At 46.0% G+C, this 17,375-nt stretch overlaps 1 protein-coding gene across 2 annotated transcripts in view; it reads left to right on the forward strand.

The window, feature by feature from the left end:
- Nucleotides 1-388: 388 nt before the first annotated feature.
- Nucleotides 389-17,375, forward strand: part of nvl (nuclear VCP like) — a 74,208-nt gene continuing 57,221 nt past the window's right edge. Inside the window, exons 1-8 of one of the 2 annotated variants that reach the window (XM_061690199.1) lie at nucleotides 389-519; nucleotides 2,488-2,543; nucleotides 5,896-5,981; nucleotides 7,268-7,335; nucleotides 12,789-12,841; nucleotides 13,052-13,142; nucleotides 13,247-13,289; nucleotides 17,165-17,365. In XM_061690199.1, coding sequence (XP_061546183.1) covers nucleotides 5,925-5,981; nucleotides 7,268-7,335; nucleotides 12,789-12,841; nucleotides 13,052-13,142; nucleotides 13,247-13,289; nucleotides 17,165-17,365 — 513 coding nt within the window. In that variant the 5' untranslated portion in view covers nucleotides 389-519; nucleotides 2,488-2,543; nucleotides 5,896-5,924. The remainder of the gene's footprint in view (nucleotides 520-2,487; nucleotides 2,544-5,895; nucleotides 5,982-7,267; nucleotides 7,336-12,788; nucleotides 12,842-13,051; nucleotides 13,143-13,246; nucleotides 13,290-17,164; nucleotides 17,366-17,375) is intronic. The other variant, XM_061690198.1, reaches the window with a different exon arrangement.

The following is a 17,375-nucleotide window of genomic DNA, read 5'->3' on the forward strand; positions in this document are numbered from 1 at the left end:
CGCCAGGTCGACCTGAAATGGACGTGTCGTTCGGGAGTTGTCCCGAAATTCCCAATTGCCACCTCGCCCCACTCGAGATCAAACTGGGGTGAATGGGTTAACTGAAATGAGATTGACACCGCTGCTTCTCGGGCTCTGTTATAGATGTTCATCACGTAAACAATGGGGGGCAGCGATGCGCTATACTTTCCGAGTCTGCCGGAAAAGAAGAAGAAGAAGAAGAAGAAGCAGAAGAAGACGAAGCAGCAGAAGAAGAAGAAGAAGAAGCAGCAGAAGAAGAAGCAGCAGAAGAAGAAGAAGAAGCAGCAGAAGAAGAAGAAGCAGCAGAAGAAGAAGAAGCAGAAGAAGAAAAGAAGAAACAGCAGAAGAAGAAGAAGAAGAAAAGCAGCAGTAGAAGAAGAAGAAGCAGCAGCAGAAGAAGAAGAAGAAGAAGCAGCAGCAGCAGCAGCAGCAGCAAACGGGGGAGCATCTTTAATGTGTCTTTTCGGAAAAGTATTCTCCAAGTTTCGAATTCTAAAGGTAAGGAGTTACATTCACAAAGGGTATATACTGCCTTGGATAGCAATGCTGTCATGCAATTTTCTTTCTGTTTAGACTCAGTGCTGTTTGTTTATATTTTTACCCAGAGAGCTCTCTATCTTGAACACGTTAAATCTTAATCTAACGTTTGATGAGCGTGTTTGTACTGTTTCACAAACGTTTACACCCCACCGTTTCAGAAACGTTCAACGTCGCCAATAAACGAAAAATACGATGTAGACTTAAATCTTATTTCATCACATAAAAAATGTAAACATGATTGGCCAATCATGTCATCTGAAAATGCACAAATGCTCCTCTTAATGTGCCGCTACACTTACTAAGTGAGTTTGCTGTGCTATCTTCTAAATACCTTCATATCAAAATGGACGTCAATGGATAGAGGGGTATTACACAAATATAATGAGCCGGAGTCAGAATCTGATAAGGGTTAAGGATTTGATGCAACTTTTAATGTTGAAAATTAGCCAGAAATCAATGTAAATCATGAAGAAACCTTGACGAAGTTCGAAAAATTCACAGATTGGTTGAGACGGAAAGGTGATGTTTAACTCATTCGCTGCCAGCTGTTTCCTGAGCAGGGAACCCCAAGACGGCGGCACGGTGGCCGGCTGGTTAGAGCGTCGGCCTCACAGTTCTGAGGACCCGGGTTCAATCCCCGGTCCCGCCTGTGTGGATTCTCCCCGTGCCTGTGTGGCTTTTCTCCGGGCACTCCGGTTTCCTCCCACATCCCGAAAACATGCATGAATTGGAGACTAAATTGCCCGTAGGCATGACTGTGAGTGCGAATGGTTGTTCGTTTGTATGTGCCCTGCGATTGGCTGGCAACCGGTTCGGGGTGGACCCCGCCTCCTGCCCGATGACAGCTGGGATAGGCTCCGGCACGCCCGCGACCCTCGTGAGGAGAAGCGGCTCAGAAAATGGATGGATGGATGGATGGATGGATGGAACCCCAAGACTGCCAGCTATTTTCGAGCAATTTCACTTTTTTTTCAAGCCCCACACAATATTGTGTGCAATGACGATGTAAACACCGAAAGTTCATACTCTCCTCTTTCATCAGAAAAAAAGTTTCTCTCGCTTACACTGTTCTTGAGTAATCAGCAGTCAAACATAGGCTACTTTCGGCCAAATCCGTTTCTGGAGGAGAAAAAAAAAAAAAAAGAGAAAACAGCCTTTTTTTGAAAGCACACAATGACTTTGACACCAATATTTTTTTTTCTTCAGTTAAAATCTCTAACATCTGAACATAAAACAACACTGAAAAGTACTTTTGACAGAAAAATAATGTATTTACAAGTCGAACTGTACAGACTTCACAGGTTTTTATTACCTTGCGTATAAAATCTAGCAAAGTTTTATCCACATCTGTATTTTATTCTTTGGTGGCGGTCTTGTGTGATTGTTATTGTCCTTGAAACCAGTCCCTACTTCTCCTCCAAGCACACACTGTGGAGTTTAGAAACATAACTATTCCAAAAAATACATTGTTGAAATTGCTGTCGTGGGACATGGAGAGAAAAAACCTTTAAATTACCTCATTCTGATTCTGTCACCCCCAAAGTTGACCTCAATATTCTGGAAAACCCGCCTACCCACGTATAATGCATTTTTACAATTTGTGATATTGCTTCTACTCATATGATCAGAACATGAAGTATTATCTGTATTTTGTTAGTTTTTTAGAAGAATTATCGTGTTTTCGCGACCATAAGGCGCACCGTATTAAAAGGCGCAGTCTCAGTTACGGGATCTATTTCTGTATTTAACACATACATAAGGCGCACCGTATTATTGGGTGCAAACATACGGTAGCACGCACGCACGCTAAAACAATGTTTTTAAAAAGGCAGCGGGAGCAAAACTGAGTTCGGTTGTACTTTATTGAAGTATTTAACAATGTACTCGCGTTGTTTTTTGATCAATCCTCATCAACACATGCATCAGTGTCCTCATCTTCTGTATCCGGAATGAACAGCTGGGCGAGTTCTCCATCAAACATGGTGGGTTCCCTCTCGTCATTGTCGGGGTCGGTCTCGTTGCCGGGGGCTGTTCAACAATGATGCCGGCGTTTTCCTGCTTCCTCCACTTGCTAACCATGGATTCGTCGATCTTGAATTCTTTCAACGCTGCTCGATTCCCACGAGCAGCCGTGAGAGAATTGTTTTGTTTGAATTGGCCTTCGCCACCTCGATCTTTGCCCTGTGTCGCATCTCAAAGTATTCCTTTCGCCTCTCCTCCAGTCCGCTCAGTGTCCCACTTCTTCTTAGCTAACCTCTTTCCTTGTATGATTTCCTGTACTGTGAGGTTCCACCACCAAGTCTCCTTCTCTCCTTTCCTGCCAGAAGGTAAACCAAGTACTCTTCTGCCCGCCTCTCTGATCACCTTTGCTGCAGTGGTCCAGTCTTCTGGAAGCTCCTCCCGTCCACCGAGAGCCTGTCTCACCTCTTCCCGAAAAGCTGCACAACACTCGTCCTGTCTCAGCTTCCACCACCTGGTTCTCTGCTCTGCCTTTGTCTTCCTAATCTTCCTCCCCACCACCAGAGTCATCTTACACACCACCATCCTATGCTGTCTAGCCACACTCTCCCCTACCACTATCTTACAGTTCGGTAACCTCCTTCAGATGAAATCCTCTGCACAAGATGTAATCCACCTGCGTGCTTCTACCTCCGCTCTTGTAGGTCACCCTATGTTCCTGCCTCTTCTGGAAAAAAGTGTTCACTCCAGCTATTTACATGCTTTTTGCAAAGTCTACCACCGTCTGTCCCTCCAAGTTCCTTTCCTGGATGCCGTGCTCACCCATCACTTCTTCATCACCCCTGTTTCCTTCACCGACATGTCCATTACAATCTGCACCAATCACGACTCTCTCTCTGTCTGGGATGCTCAGAACGACTTCGTCTAGCTCCTTCCAGAATTTCTCTTTCACCTCTCGGTCGCGTCCTACCTGTGGGGCATAACCCTCAATTTCAAGTTTCAGCCTCATCACTCGGAATGGAATTCTTAAGATGAACGCTCATATTTGTTTGGCAAAGTTTTAAGGCGGATGCCCTTCTTGACGCGACCCTCTGCATTTATCCGGGCTTGGGACCGGCCTACGGTTTGCACTGGCTTGTGCTCCCCATCGGGCTGCATTTTTACTTTTCATAAATACTGTCCTTGAATTCCTGTAACAGAAGCGTAACTAACCTACTGTCAGCATACTTGGAGGGGATTTGGTTTAAGGAAAAACAACTGTGATTTGAGGATTTAAAAAAAACTCGTTTGTGAACAAACAGGCAGACCGAGATTTTTAGTCACAATGTAGCTTCTTTCAAAAAATGCCATCCATCCAGCTTCCCTTATCCATCGAAAGGTTGCGTGGGCAGACTACCCTTTCCCCAGCCAATTCGCCCAGCTCTTCCGAGGGGATCCCGTGGCTTTCTTAGGTAAGCCGGGAGACCGTCTCTCCAGCGTGTCCTCGGTCATCCCTGGGGACTCCTCCCGGCGGGACGAGCCGGAACACCTCACCAAGGAGACATCAAGGAGGCGTTCTAACCAGATGTCCGAGCCGCCTCGTCTGGCTCTTTTGAATGTGGAGGAGCAGCGGCTCTACTCTAAGCCCGTCTCTGATGACCGTGATTCGCACCCTCTCTCTAAAGGCCTTTTCACACTGCACATGCTCAGTGTGAAAGGACAACGACTGCAATGGGGTGCGGCTGTCCCATATTTGGAAGTGGTGACGCAACAGCCTCGAAGGAAGTCGGGAGGCTTTCCTTGCTGAGTGGACTAGAACTCAGCAATGTGTGTTTGTCATTGTTGAAATTTTTGAGGAGGGGTTGGCACCGCATCCAAAACAAAACAGACAAACAAAAAACAAAGTCATGGGAATATCCACTACTAATTTCACAGCAGCATTTCAGAGTTTAAATTCGTTCGTGAGCTGAGCTTTCTAGTTCCAGGAAGAGGTCTTCGAGGTGTATTTCAAGATGAGCAGGGAGCTTTGAAAGAGCGTTTGAAAGCCTCCCTCGAGACATCTCAGTATATTATTTTTCTATTGGCCCAAAGTTTGGGATCGTGGGACACTGCAATTGTGATGCCTTCCTCCATTTCCCCTTGCCGCTTAGAGTACAACTCTGCTAAAACAGCCCTAAGAAATCACTTAGCCAGCCCCGCTCCCATTGGAAGAGCTTTTTGACATCACTGGGTCAAAGCTCCAGAAAAGAAAATTTTTCTATCCAATGACGAAACGCTCAGCATCAGACGCCACGCAGGGCGTCACGTCAAGATGCGCCGACACCCTCTCAGTACACAAGCAATGAATCGGAAAGTCGAGGACGTCGGATGCTTTGGCATGTGCGGTGTGAAAAGGCCTTCGGGGATAACCTGGACACCCAGCGGAGGAAACTCATTTCGGCGGCTCGTATTCGCGATCTTGCTGTTTCGGTCAGGAGCCGCAGCTTGTGATCGTAGTTGAGGCTAGGAAAGTAGAGCGTCCAGTAAATCGAGAGCTTTGCCTTTCGGCTCATCTCCTTCTTCACCTCGACAGACTGATGGAGACAAATTCCTTGTGTGTTTTTTGGACATACTCGGCAAATAAAGATGATTCTGATCACCGCCGACGCTGCACCGATATTTGCCGTATGAGAAAGTGGTGGCATCTATTAGGAGACGCACTCAAGCAGCACATTGGGGCAAACAAGGCAAAATCTATTAGTGGCGGCCAAAATTCATCTGCGGCTGCCCGCCACAATAGGAAACACTGCTTTTTGTTCTTGTCCAGGTCTTTGGTCATTTGATCCGTCCGAGATGGGAAATTATCATTTGATCTGTACGAGTTGGCAAATTCGGTCTGCCTGGGGCTGTTCTCTTTATTCACAACTCATAGCTTTCTTGTCTCAAGCCTTAAACACTATTGCATTCTGTCTTTCCAAGATGTCCTTGGGTCTTCCCCCACTGCCAAAGGGCTTCTCCCCATGATCTCGACACGAAGGTGAAATAAACAGCAACCATCCCTATAACGATCCAGTAATAAAGTTTCAGGAACAGTTCGGACCAAATATGACAGCTTTGAGAAACATTGCTTTGTGGCAATACTGACTTTTTATACAGGTTGACAGCGTGTTTATTTAACTTAATGTGAGTTTGTAAAGAACATCAATTATGGTAGGAGTACCACAACTGAGTATGTGTGGCCTCCATGTAAAATATGCTCGCTCTTAATTGCCTTTGCATAACAGCTTTTTCTACTGTTGCCGTTGACTTGTTTGGTGTTCTTTGGTGGATTAGATTATCAAGTTTTATCAGTTACAACAAAGAAACTACACGTATTGGCAATTTTAACATTTCTTTCTCATTTTACTGTCCCGAAAGCCTCATTGGAGCTCATAAATGAACTAGACATGAAGAACCGAGGTGGTGGCTGCCTGGATGTTCGGCTTCGACAGAGATTGGAACAGGTATGTTCGAATAATTCTATTATTGCCAGTGGGGGGGGGGGGCACCTCCCACACTCAGGGGCGAGTAGTTGGTGATGGCTGGAATGTGGGGAGATTCCCGGGGTCGGTGCTGCGGGGCCGGGTGGGGCGGCCCTGCGGCTGTCCTGCCTGATGCGCCCGACATGCAGCAGCCATGCACCGCTCACTGTAAATAGTTGTTCTTTTTTTTCCCCACTAGTCACATCCGGGGACATACACATATTCAGGGTTTCTTGGGGGCTGCGGGTGTCAGACCGGGTTTCAGTACGTCAGTGCTGTTTCCCGGTCCCGGGGCCCTGCCGCCCCCCCCCCCCCCAGGATTTTAATGCATTACACACACTCATACCCTTACTTTTAATGCACCACATATACCCATCTCTGGGGGGGGGGGGGTTGGCCGTTAGGCAGCAGTGCCTGGCAGCCCTAACCCTGGCTCACTGGCCTCTCCAGATTTTAATGCACCATAACTCACATCAGTAGTCATCTGCAGGCTTCTAAATAAATATATAGATAAATATATTTATTGATTCAAAAAGACAAGTTTTTCTACCGCGTAGGCCTTCAGGCCATTGCCGGTGCCGAGCACAGTTTCTCCAGCCAGCTCCTTGTCCACCAAGTGCGGCTCAGCAGAAGTGCGTCGAAAATCGGTATTTGGAAGCCTCACGTCCCTCGCCCCCAGCCGACGAAGGCGCACACAACTGCTCGGGCTTCGACCTCCGCTCCTTAGTGGGATCGAGTCGGCCGGCGGTGGACCTCGCCGCGAGCCCGTAGCGAGGTCCACTGTCGCGGGGTCTGCCACCGCCATGCTTGATTTGCTTTTTAATGCATTTTAATCCTCTTGTTTCTAGCCTTGCGTCACGCTGCATAATGGCAGCTCTGCCTACGGAGGTCTGTCAACCAGTCAGCGTTCATCAGCACAGCCCACACCCTTAGAGTTCATGGAACATCCTATCTGCCAGGACAAATGCAATAATCGAGGGGGAACCTTCCGTATCCCGGTAGTTATTTTTTTACGGTGGGGACGGAGGGGGAACGCAATCACGTGGGATTGCGTGCCGTCCGAAATCCTGAAGTGGAGCATGGAATGGACTGCTTGAAAAATGGTGGTAAAATCTGAAATTTTAGATCCAGTCCGATCTGATACTTGTTTTTATTTTTTTATTTTTTTGCTGACATCGGACTGATTTTCGATCTCAAAGATCGGATCGGGACACCCCTGTCCATAAGCCTTACCTTTGTTGCTTTATGTTGTTATTGATGTTTTTCAGTATTTGGCTTCCAGCGATAATGAAGTGGATCTATGCTCTGTAGCCCTAGAACTTCAAAAACAGTACAGGTAAGGCCCAGCACACACACAGACAATCGGCCCGTTTTTGTTCCGATTCTGCCCTTTCCCCACACCAGACGATCTTATGTCTAATAAGCAGAGGTGGGTAAAGTAGCCAAATATTGTACTCAAGAGGACTGTTACTTTAGAATAATAAGTAAAAAGTAGACTTTACACCGATTTTATAGGCCTTATCGGTATCTGCCGACAATTAGCATTTTATACTGATCGAGAGACCGAGACAGACATCTGCAATTTACCGCAAGGTGTTTTCTCAAGTCGATTATGAAGGGCATGCACTAATGGGTAAATAAAAGTAGCGAGCAGCATGTCGATCATTGTAACGGAGTAAAAATGATTCTTCTTCACATAAATACTCAAGTAAAAGTAAAAAGTATGGTGCATTCAAACTACTCTCAAGTACAATTTATCCAAAATGTTACTTGAGTAACTTTAACGGAGTAAATGTAGCGCATTACTACAAACCTCTGCTTATAAGCGTCTCCGATAAGTTTGTCCTTAGGTCTGGTATGTGTTAAGAGTGGATTCGTCCCGATTTTAGGGTCTGCACCAGGTCGGATCGACAATCTTAAATAATGAACGTGTTCAGTATTTACGACCAAAACCCTTCTTGTGTGGGGGCAGCTGACGTCTCACGAGAATGGTGAAATGGAACAGAGCGTAGCACCCAAGACTGACTCAAACGACCATATATAAAAACAAGTGTCTCACCCGATGTCGGTTTTAAGTCAGAATCATCTTTATTTGCCAAGTAGGTCCAAAAAACACACAAGGAATTTGTCTCTGGTAGTTGGAGCCGCTAAACCAGTGGAATAAACGATGAATTATTTCCCATCTTTTGCATTGTCACGCAGACGTGAGGTAAAACGTGGCATCTGATTCAATTGACAAACAGATTTGACGTGTTGTGAAACATCTGTGTTCTTTGACAGAGTTAAACAAAAAACGTGCCCAAATAAGGCCTCTTTATACTCCCGTGGTCACGCGGCCCAGAACGCCCGCATTGCATCACGTGACCGACGAGTTGGCCCACGTGGGCCCTCTGAGTGGCTTGACGCGCCCACGGCAAAAAAATTGTCGCTGCGCTGATCATCTCTCGTGATTGGTTAGTTTTAGTCACATGCCGTGACTAAAACTAACCTGCTGCGCCCGGTTCAACATAGCACCTACGCCGCCGCCTTCTCGATCGATTTTGCAGCATAATTAAACGTATCATCTGGTCATCTTGGTCCATTTGTTCTAGCAGACTCTGTTCCTCGGTCGCCATTGTTGTTGCTTTGTTCCTTGTTACGGAAAGTAAAAACGGCTCCCGGAAATGGCCACAAAATACAGAGGAAACTCCACCCTGTGGGGTCCTAGCCAATACCAGCCGTAGCGACACCCCCGACTTGGAGGAGATCTGCAGCGCACTTTCACAACAGCGCGCGTGGGGTGCGCTCGAGTATAAAGGCAAACTGCGTGCGAGATAGCCGCAGTGACGTCAGCGTGGTCGTCGTCCGCGCGGGTAGAAAGAAGCCTTTCGTCGTGCGCCGACAGATCAACAAAAAGATTACATCCTTCTAATCGCGCTGTAGTTTCGTCCCCCAGAGAAATGCGCAGCGTTTTGGTTGGGAGAAGAGACAACACAACACAAAATAGGAAAATCATAAAATCTTCTCAAAATATCATAATGAAATGCAGTATGCAGCATATAACATCCCTTTTAAGGATGAAACATCTTTGTTGAAAATGTTAAAATTGTACCAGATACATTTTGAATGTACACTGATAATTATACCAATCTAATAACTTAATTCAATCAATATTATTATTTCGTTTGAACGTTGAGTTGCACGATTCTAAGATTTTGAGAAGCTCCCCCCCCCAATGGAATGTATCTTATCAGTAGGCTACCGTATTTTCATGACCATAAGGCGCACGGTATTAAAAGGCGCTGTCTCAGTTACGAGGTCTATTTCTGTATTTAACACACATATAAGGCGTACCGTATTATTGAGGGCCGGCCTGGTAAAACATACACTAGCTTAAAACATACGGTAGCATGTATGCTAAAACAATGTTCTTAAAAAGGCATTGTCGGAATCAGACTCGTCGCCGTGCGGCTCCTCAGAAATTACGCCGGCTTTTACGAAAGCTCGAACAACAGTGCGAGCAGACACGTTAGCCCAAGCATCCTCAATCCATTCACAAATTGTGGCGTAACTCGCCCGGCGCTGCCTCCTTGTCTTAGCAAGTGTTAGTGTTAGTGTTTGCCATGTGTCATCCATCACTCCCACGCCGCTCGCAACTTCGCTTTGAACGCCCTGTTTACACCGATGTCCAGCGGTTGGAGTTCCTTCGTCAAGCCTCCCGGAATGATGGCAAGCTCCGAGTTATTGCGCTTCTCCCGACTGTTCTTTGCTCATTAATCCATTGCTCGAGTTGGTCTTCCAACTCGCGAGGCCACCTCGCCTCGTTGCCGCGTAAACTCAGCATCGTCTTCTTGACTCGGCGAAGCTCGTTTTCCTGCTTCCTCCACTTGCGAACCGTGGATTCGTTGATCTTGAATTCTCTCGCGGCTGCTCGTTTCCCATGTTCCTCCATGGAACTGATAGCTCGCAGTTTAATCTGTGCTTTGTAAGCGTGTCTCTTCGTAGGTGCCATTTTCGGGGGTCCTTAGCCAAACCGATGCACATACCAGAAATATATACCTACTGCGGGCGTGCCTTTAGCGTCCTCTGTCACGCGCACCCTTCCCCCTTTACATCCGCATGGTGTCCTCAGTCACATCCGCCTTCCTCTATATAAGCAGCGTGTCGGCAGGAAATGCTCCCAGTCAGTTAAGCGGAGCGCTCATTAAAGTCACACAACAACATTTACAGATTTTGGAACTCGGTGCACACATAAGGCGCGCCGGATTATCAGGTGCCCCGTCCATTTTGGAGAAAATGTAAGACTTTTAAGTGCGCCTTATGGTCGTGAATATATGGTACTCCCTTACTCCCTCTAGGCCTCATTCTCACGACTTCATAAAAACAAAACTCTTGCTGTACAATATCACAGCGTTACACTAGTTAATCACCAATCCTCCCCCCAAAATTTTTCCCACAACTTATTTTCTCCTGCAGCAACAGCTCACAACACATTGCATAAGTAATAACACTCACACAGATGCATACAGTATCCACAGCGAACAACAGCTCTTCCTGTAATCAGTCAAATAACGCGCTTTCACCAAACACTTGGCCAAGGTTCCAGCATTCATCTCTCCAACATCACGCACATACACAAACACTCCCAACACGTCAGCAATCAGCAGACCGCACAGTCACTCACACACAGTCGTTATCGTCCAGACAATTATAATAATTAGTAATAATTCTACATTTCAGGTAGTTCAAGTTTCAATTTATCTTTATCCCTCGTCTTTTGTTATCATGACACCAAAAAACAAACGGAAAAACGACAGCAGCGTGGAGAGCTCAAAATACAATGGCAATTCTGTCAACTTGGACTGGTCTTGGAGCGGGGGCGGACATCTTTCTAATTCAAAGGGATCTATTAATGATACTTCGTAGTTGCATACATTAACTTCATAAGTGTGTATATGAATGTCTGGTGGTGACTGATGATCGCCGCCATGAGTGAGCCCTTATTTTTGTTCCTCCTTCGAACAGTCTCTGATCCAATGTCCCTTCTTTCCACAATGGAAGCATCTTCTGGCAATGTCGGAGGGAGGCGCCTGCTCTTGTTGTGACACTGCAGTAGGCTGTGTGAGAAGAGGGGCGTGGACCGCAGAAGTGTTGCGCGTGGAGGGCTGTGCTGTGGGTCGCAGGAGACGGTTGTGTTGTTGGTCTTCCAGATTGCACTCTTCTAGATCTTTGTCAAAGGGTGGTTGATTTGTGGAGGCCGTTGTAGAACCGCAACCTGACATCCTCCTCTTGGCCAATTCGGACAGATTACGCCACAGGCGATACACGGTTATCAGTAACTTGCCCCTTTTACATGAGGTAAAACATGGCATCTGATTCAGAAAGCTTCTGTCCCTGTTCGCATCTCAACCGAACAGTCAACCACAAGTGGGAAAAGTTTTAAAATGATTTATATTCTTTGACAACAAAAAAACCTGGCTTTTAAACAGGTGTGTGTAAATGTTTTTTTATCTACTGCAGCCTTGTTCCTGTTTTTGTAATATGCCTGCTGAGCCCTACAGTATTGTGCTGCTTCACAAGTTGAAACAGTATAGTATAAGACCTTTTTTTGGACCTGAATTTGCCTTATATGGTTATTTTACAAAGATTTTATTTTATGAAGATTTTGTTTCATATTAAATGATATTGTACAGCAATGTCTGAATTTTGACTTTTTCTTTTGTAATTTGTATTTTATTTGACGTTCGTTACTCAGTACTTGAGTACTTTTTCACTGAGTACTTTCTTACTCAAGTAATTATTTGGAGTACTTTAACTTGAGTCATGTAAAGTAACAGTATTCGTGAGTCCAATATTTGGCTGCTCTCCCCACCTCTGATGATGATTTTTTTATTTTTATTTTATTTTTCTTAGCAGCCATCTAATATGTTTTGATTTGAAATGTGGACATTTCATTTGAAGACAGGGAAGTATCTAAGATGTATTTTTGCATTGATGTCTATAGTTTTATGGAGTGGACCTATTTTATTTAGTTTTTGGGACAATAGTAATAGAATGGTTTTGATGGAGGGATACATTTTGATGAGGTCAAGTTTAACGGGAAGTGAGGAGCTATTCCCTCTCCATGTGATGTTCTTCCACCCATGACCTTCGACTTTAGACAACCGCTTGATCGCTTGCAAAAAGATGCTCGGACAGGCGTAGCAGTTACGCTGTGGCCTCGGGAGCAAGGTGGGGCCCGAAATGCAATCCGTGTCTTTGATCAATGTGTCCTGCAACTGGTATTAGTTGTATTGTATTATTATTATTATTATTATTATTATTTTTTTTTTTTTTCTCAATCGGGTGATTAATGTACAGCCCTTTATATAAATAAACGGTTAATTCGACTGGGGTTGTTACATCCGCATTGCTTCCACATCCATACGCAGTATTTCGGTCACGTGGGCCAGTCACCCAATCGTCAATGTATTTCTTGTGGCGTACTATATGATTTGTAATAAGGAAGTGGAGCGCTGTAGCTGCTCGGCGAAACAACTTTGTATAGCTGACCCAAAGCAAAATTTTCATCACAAAGGGTCATTGTTTTATTCCGAGACAAGACCACTGCGATATTCAGGCACTTTTCAAACAGCAATACTGTGATATCCTGAATATTGTGACATCAGTAATGTTTAGACTTAATCTGCTTTATATCTTTTCATTGTAAGTGTTGTTAAATCAAAATTATTATTATTTTTTTACTTGAGTCTGGGGTGTCATTCTTACGGTGCTGATTTAAAGCTCTTGTTTGGTGATTGATGTCTGTAGACTGGAGTATGGTCGAAGAAACAAGAGAGCATTCCGAATTCAAGTTGAGAGAGGTAAGTAGGAGAAGGATACAGCCGTTTCGTTGTATTTTGCTTGATTATAATTTTCATGGAAACTGTCTTTATATGTGGGGGGAAAAAATGGAGTTTAGACAATGTTGTGACTTTCAGTTGCTTTATTCGAAAAAGATTTGAAAGTGTACTTTATTTCAGTACATAAGATTTAGCTTTCCCAATTCGATTTCCCTACCGTTTTGCTTCTAGTGTACCAAGCAATAAAAATGGAGTATGGACTGAATAATCTGGAAAACACCCACGTGGCCAAGCGAGCCAAGCACATCCACAATGAACCTGGGTAATTTGTGTACTTGCGTGCATGGAGGTCTGTGTCTCTGCATGGTGGTGTGCGCGTGTGGGGACATACGGGCGTGCTTTCATCAATGCATTTGGTGTTCACAGTGACGACAGCTGCAACAGCTCAGAAGATATGCTGGACAAAACTGTAAGTTTTTATATCTGTCACCATTCACCGTGAGAAAAATCATGATCACAACATAATACGAATCTCAATCAAATCTGCATGGCAGTATTCCATGCGATGTCAAATATCTATTTTTAAAAAATAGATATACTATATTGCATTTAGGGCTGGACGATATTGAAAAAAATTACATTGCGTTTTTTCTTTTTTTTTTCTTTTCTTTTTTTTAAAACTTGAGCTGTTACATTGCGATGTGAAATACAGGATCAGTGTTGAATTGTCTCGGAAGTAAGGAGTTTACTCTCCGACCCTCCTTTCCAAACCTTTATCAGAATCAGAATCAGAATCATCTTTATCTGCCAAGCATGTCCAAAACACACAAGGAATTTGTCTCCGGTAGTTGGAGCCGCTCCAGTACAACAAACAGTCAATTTACAGAACACTTTGGGGACATAAAGACATTGACAAAAAACAATTGTGCAAAAAGATGCAGAGTCCTCTAGCACCCAGAGCAGTTCGAACGACCAACACTGCAACAGTCCGGCGCAACGACCACCGCGCAAAGGGCGCCGAGACCCCAAGGAGTGTATGCGGTTTAAAGTGACAAGTAGTGCGATCATCTGGGACAATGTCGGTCGTGCAAATGTTACAGACACTCCTCAATCAGTGCGCAAACGGAGCAGACGCCACTCTGGCATGAGTGGCCAGCATATGCAAACAGTGCAGCATGGCGAGACAACCACAGTGAGTGCACAAGCAATAAACAATTGGCCCCACAGAAATGTGACAACGAACTCAAGTCAAAAAATTGCCAGCTTGTTGTAATGGAATTATAGGTTAGGTGTTTAAGAAGTTGATCGCAAGAGGGAAGAAGCTGTTGGAATGTCTACTAGTTCTAGTTAGCGTTGATCGGTAGCGCCTACCTTAGGGAAGGAGCTGGAAGAGCTGGTGACCGGGGTGCAGACGGTCCAAGAGGATTTTGCACGCCCTTGTCTTAGTTCTGGCAGCGTGCAAGTCCTCAATGGTGGGTAGGGGGTTACCGACAATCCTTTCAGCAGTTTTGATTGTCCGTTGCAGTCGGAGTTTGTCCTTTTTTGTAGCAGCACCAAACCAGACTGTGATGGAAGAACACAGGACCGATTCGATGACCGCTGTGTAGAACTGTCTCAGCAGCTCCGGTGGCAGGCCGTGCTTTCTCAGAAGCCGCAGGAAGTACATCCTCTGCTGGGCCTTTTTGAGGACGGAGTTGATGTTGTTCGCCCACTTCAGGTCCTGAGAGATTGTAATTCCCAGGAACTTGAAGGTCTCGACGGTTGACACAAGGCAGCCGGACAACGTGAGGGGCAGCTGTGGCGAAGGATGCCTCCTGAAGTCCACGATCATCTCTACCGTCTTGAGCGTGTTCAGCTCCAGGTTGTGTCGCCCGCACCACAGCTCCAGCCGCTCCGCTTCCTGTCGATATGCAGACTCGTCACCGTCCTTGATGAGGCCGATGACAGTGGTGTCATCTGCAAACTTCAGGAGCTTGACAGTCGGGTTCGCTGAGGTGCAGTCGTTCGTGTAGAGAGAGAAGAGCAGCGGAGAGAGGACACAACCTTGGGGCGCCCCAGTGCTGATGCTGCGTGTGGATGAGGTTGCCTCCCCCAGCCTGACCTGCTGTGTCCTGCCCGTCAGAAAGCTGTAAATCCACTGGCAGATGGCAGGTGAGACGCTGAGCTGGAGAAGCTTGGTTGAAAGGAGTTCAGGGATGATGGTGTTGAACGCTGAGCTGAAGTCCACGAACAGGATCCTCGCGTAGGTCCCTGCACTGTCGAGGTGTTCTAGGATGAAGTGCAGTCCCATGTTGACTGCATCATCCGCAGACCTGTTCGCTTGGTAGGCAAACTGCAGGGGGTCCAGCAGGGGACCTGTGACACTCTTGAGGTGGTCCAGCACGAGACGTTCAAAGGACTTCATGACCACAGATGTCAAAGCGACAGGCCTGTAGTCATTCAGACTAGAGATTGCAGGTTTCTTGGGGACTGGAATGATGGTGGAGCGTTTGAAGCAGGATGGAACTTCGCACATTTCCAAAGATCTGTTAAAGATCTGAGTGAAGACTGGAGCGAGCTGGTCTGCGCAGACTTTGAGGCAGGATGGGGACACATGGTTCGGTCCTGTTGCTTTGTTAATCTTCTGTTGTTTGAAGATGCGTCTCACATCCTGTTCATGGATGGTTAACGCAGAAGTCAGAGGTGTGGTTGTGGTCGCGGGTGCGGCCGGGTGGGTGTGTGGAGTGAAACTGTCCTTTTCAAATCTGCAATAGAAGGTATTCAAGTCGTTGGCTAGTGTGCTATTGTTCTCAGCTTGGGGGGATCGTCGCTTGTAATTAGTCAGCGATTGGAATGCACGCCAGACTGATTTCGAGTCGTTCGCGCGTGTTTTTCCAACTTTGCTGCATAGATCCTCTTTGCAATGTTAATTTCTTTAGTCAGCTGGTTTCTAGCTCGATTATACAGGGCCCTGTCCCCGCTCTGATATGCATCTTCCTTAGCTTGGCGAAGCTGCTTAAGTTTAGCAGTGAACCACGGCTTGTTGTTGTTGAATGTCCGAAATGATTTTGTTGGTACACAAACCTCTTCACAGAAACTGATATAGGATGTGACAGTGTCCGTATATTCATCCAGGCTGCCAGCTGAATTTTCAAAGACACTCCAGTCTGTGCAGTCTAAACAGCTTTGAAGTTCCATCTTTGCTTCATTGGTCCACTTTTTGACTGTTTTCACTGTAGGCTTCGCACATCTAAGTTCTTGCTTGTACGTCGGTATTAAGTGAATTAAGCAGTGATCAGACGAGCCCAGGGCTGCACGAGGTATAGCACGGTATGCGTTTTTTACCGTAGTGTAGCAGTGGTCCAAAGTATTATTTTCCCTGGTAGGACAGTCGATGTGCTGCTTGTATTTAGGGAGTTCGTGGTTGAGTTTAGCTTTGTTAAAGTCCCCGAGAATAATGAGGGGTGAGTCAGGGTGTTTTTTTTCAATTTCGTTGACTTGTTCGGCGAGCGTTAGCAATGCGGCGCTCGTGTTAGCTTGCGGTGTGATATAGACTCCAGCCAGTATAAACGATGCAAACTCACGTGGCGCGTAAAATGGTTTACAGTTCAGAAACAGCGACTCCAAATGCGGGCTGCAGTGTGTGCTGAGCACCGTGACGTCCGTACACCATTTTTCGTTTATATGGAGGCATATCCCGCCGCCCTTCGTTTTTCCCGATGATTCCATGTCGCGGTCCGCTCGATGAATGTTGAAGCCGGAAAGCGTGACGGCGCCATCGGGTACGGCGTCGGAAAGCCAGGTCTCCGTGAAGCACATGGCCGCGGAACGTCCGAAGTCTTTACTGGTCTTTAACAGAAGATGAAGCTCGTCCATTTTGTTGGGTAGGGAGCGTACATTCGCGAGGTGGATCGACGGGAACGCCAATCTGTGTCCTCTCTTGCGGAGTTTCACCTGAATTCCGGCTCGTTTTCCTCTGCGGCGCCGCTTCCGCATCCATGCGCCGAAAACCGCGGACGCCGCTCCGGTGAGTAACTCGGGGAAAAAACTGAGCGGATTTTCGAAAGTTGGTGACAGAAAGTCCGGAGTAGCCTCCTTGATGGTTAGCAGGTCTCCCCTTGTGTAAGTGAGTCGTGTAAGGTCTCCAAAGACGGACGAAAAACACAAAAACAAAGACAATACTAGAGAGCGCGTTACCGAGGCGGCCACACTGGTAGGCGCCATCTTGAAATGAAAAAAATCAATATACACTACGTACTATGTATGATGTTTTGTAATAAACATGACTTACACTGATAGAGGAGACATGCAAAGTGCCAACATAGCCATTGTGATTAATAGATGACTGTTTATTGCCACCTCCAGAACCCCAGTCACATGAACAGCTCTCTTACATCTCTATACCGGAAAGGAAACTCTGATTCCAGCTCCTACTCTACTATTCGAGAGATGCCTGATACAAGTACAGCGTCCACAGGAGGGTGGTTCATTGATCGAGGCCAAGGTTCTGCAAAGACCAAAATCTTCATCGACCTGAGTAAAGATCAGCCTATTGATGCAGTAAATGTAAGTATGA

This window comes from Phycodurus eques, chromosome 11 (assembly GCF_024500275.1).
Source record: "Phycodurus eques isolate BA_2022a chromosome 11, UOR_Pequ_1.1, whole genome shotgun sequence".
NCBI lineage: Eukaryota > Metazoa > Chordata > Actinopteri > Syngnathiformes > Syngnathidae > Phycodurus > Phycodurus eques.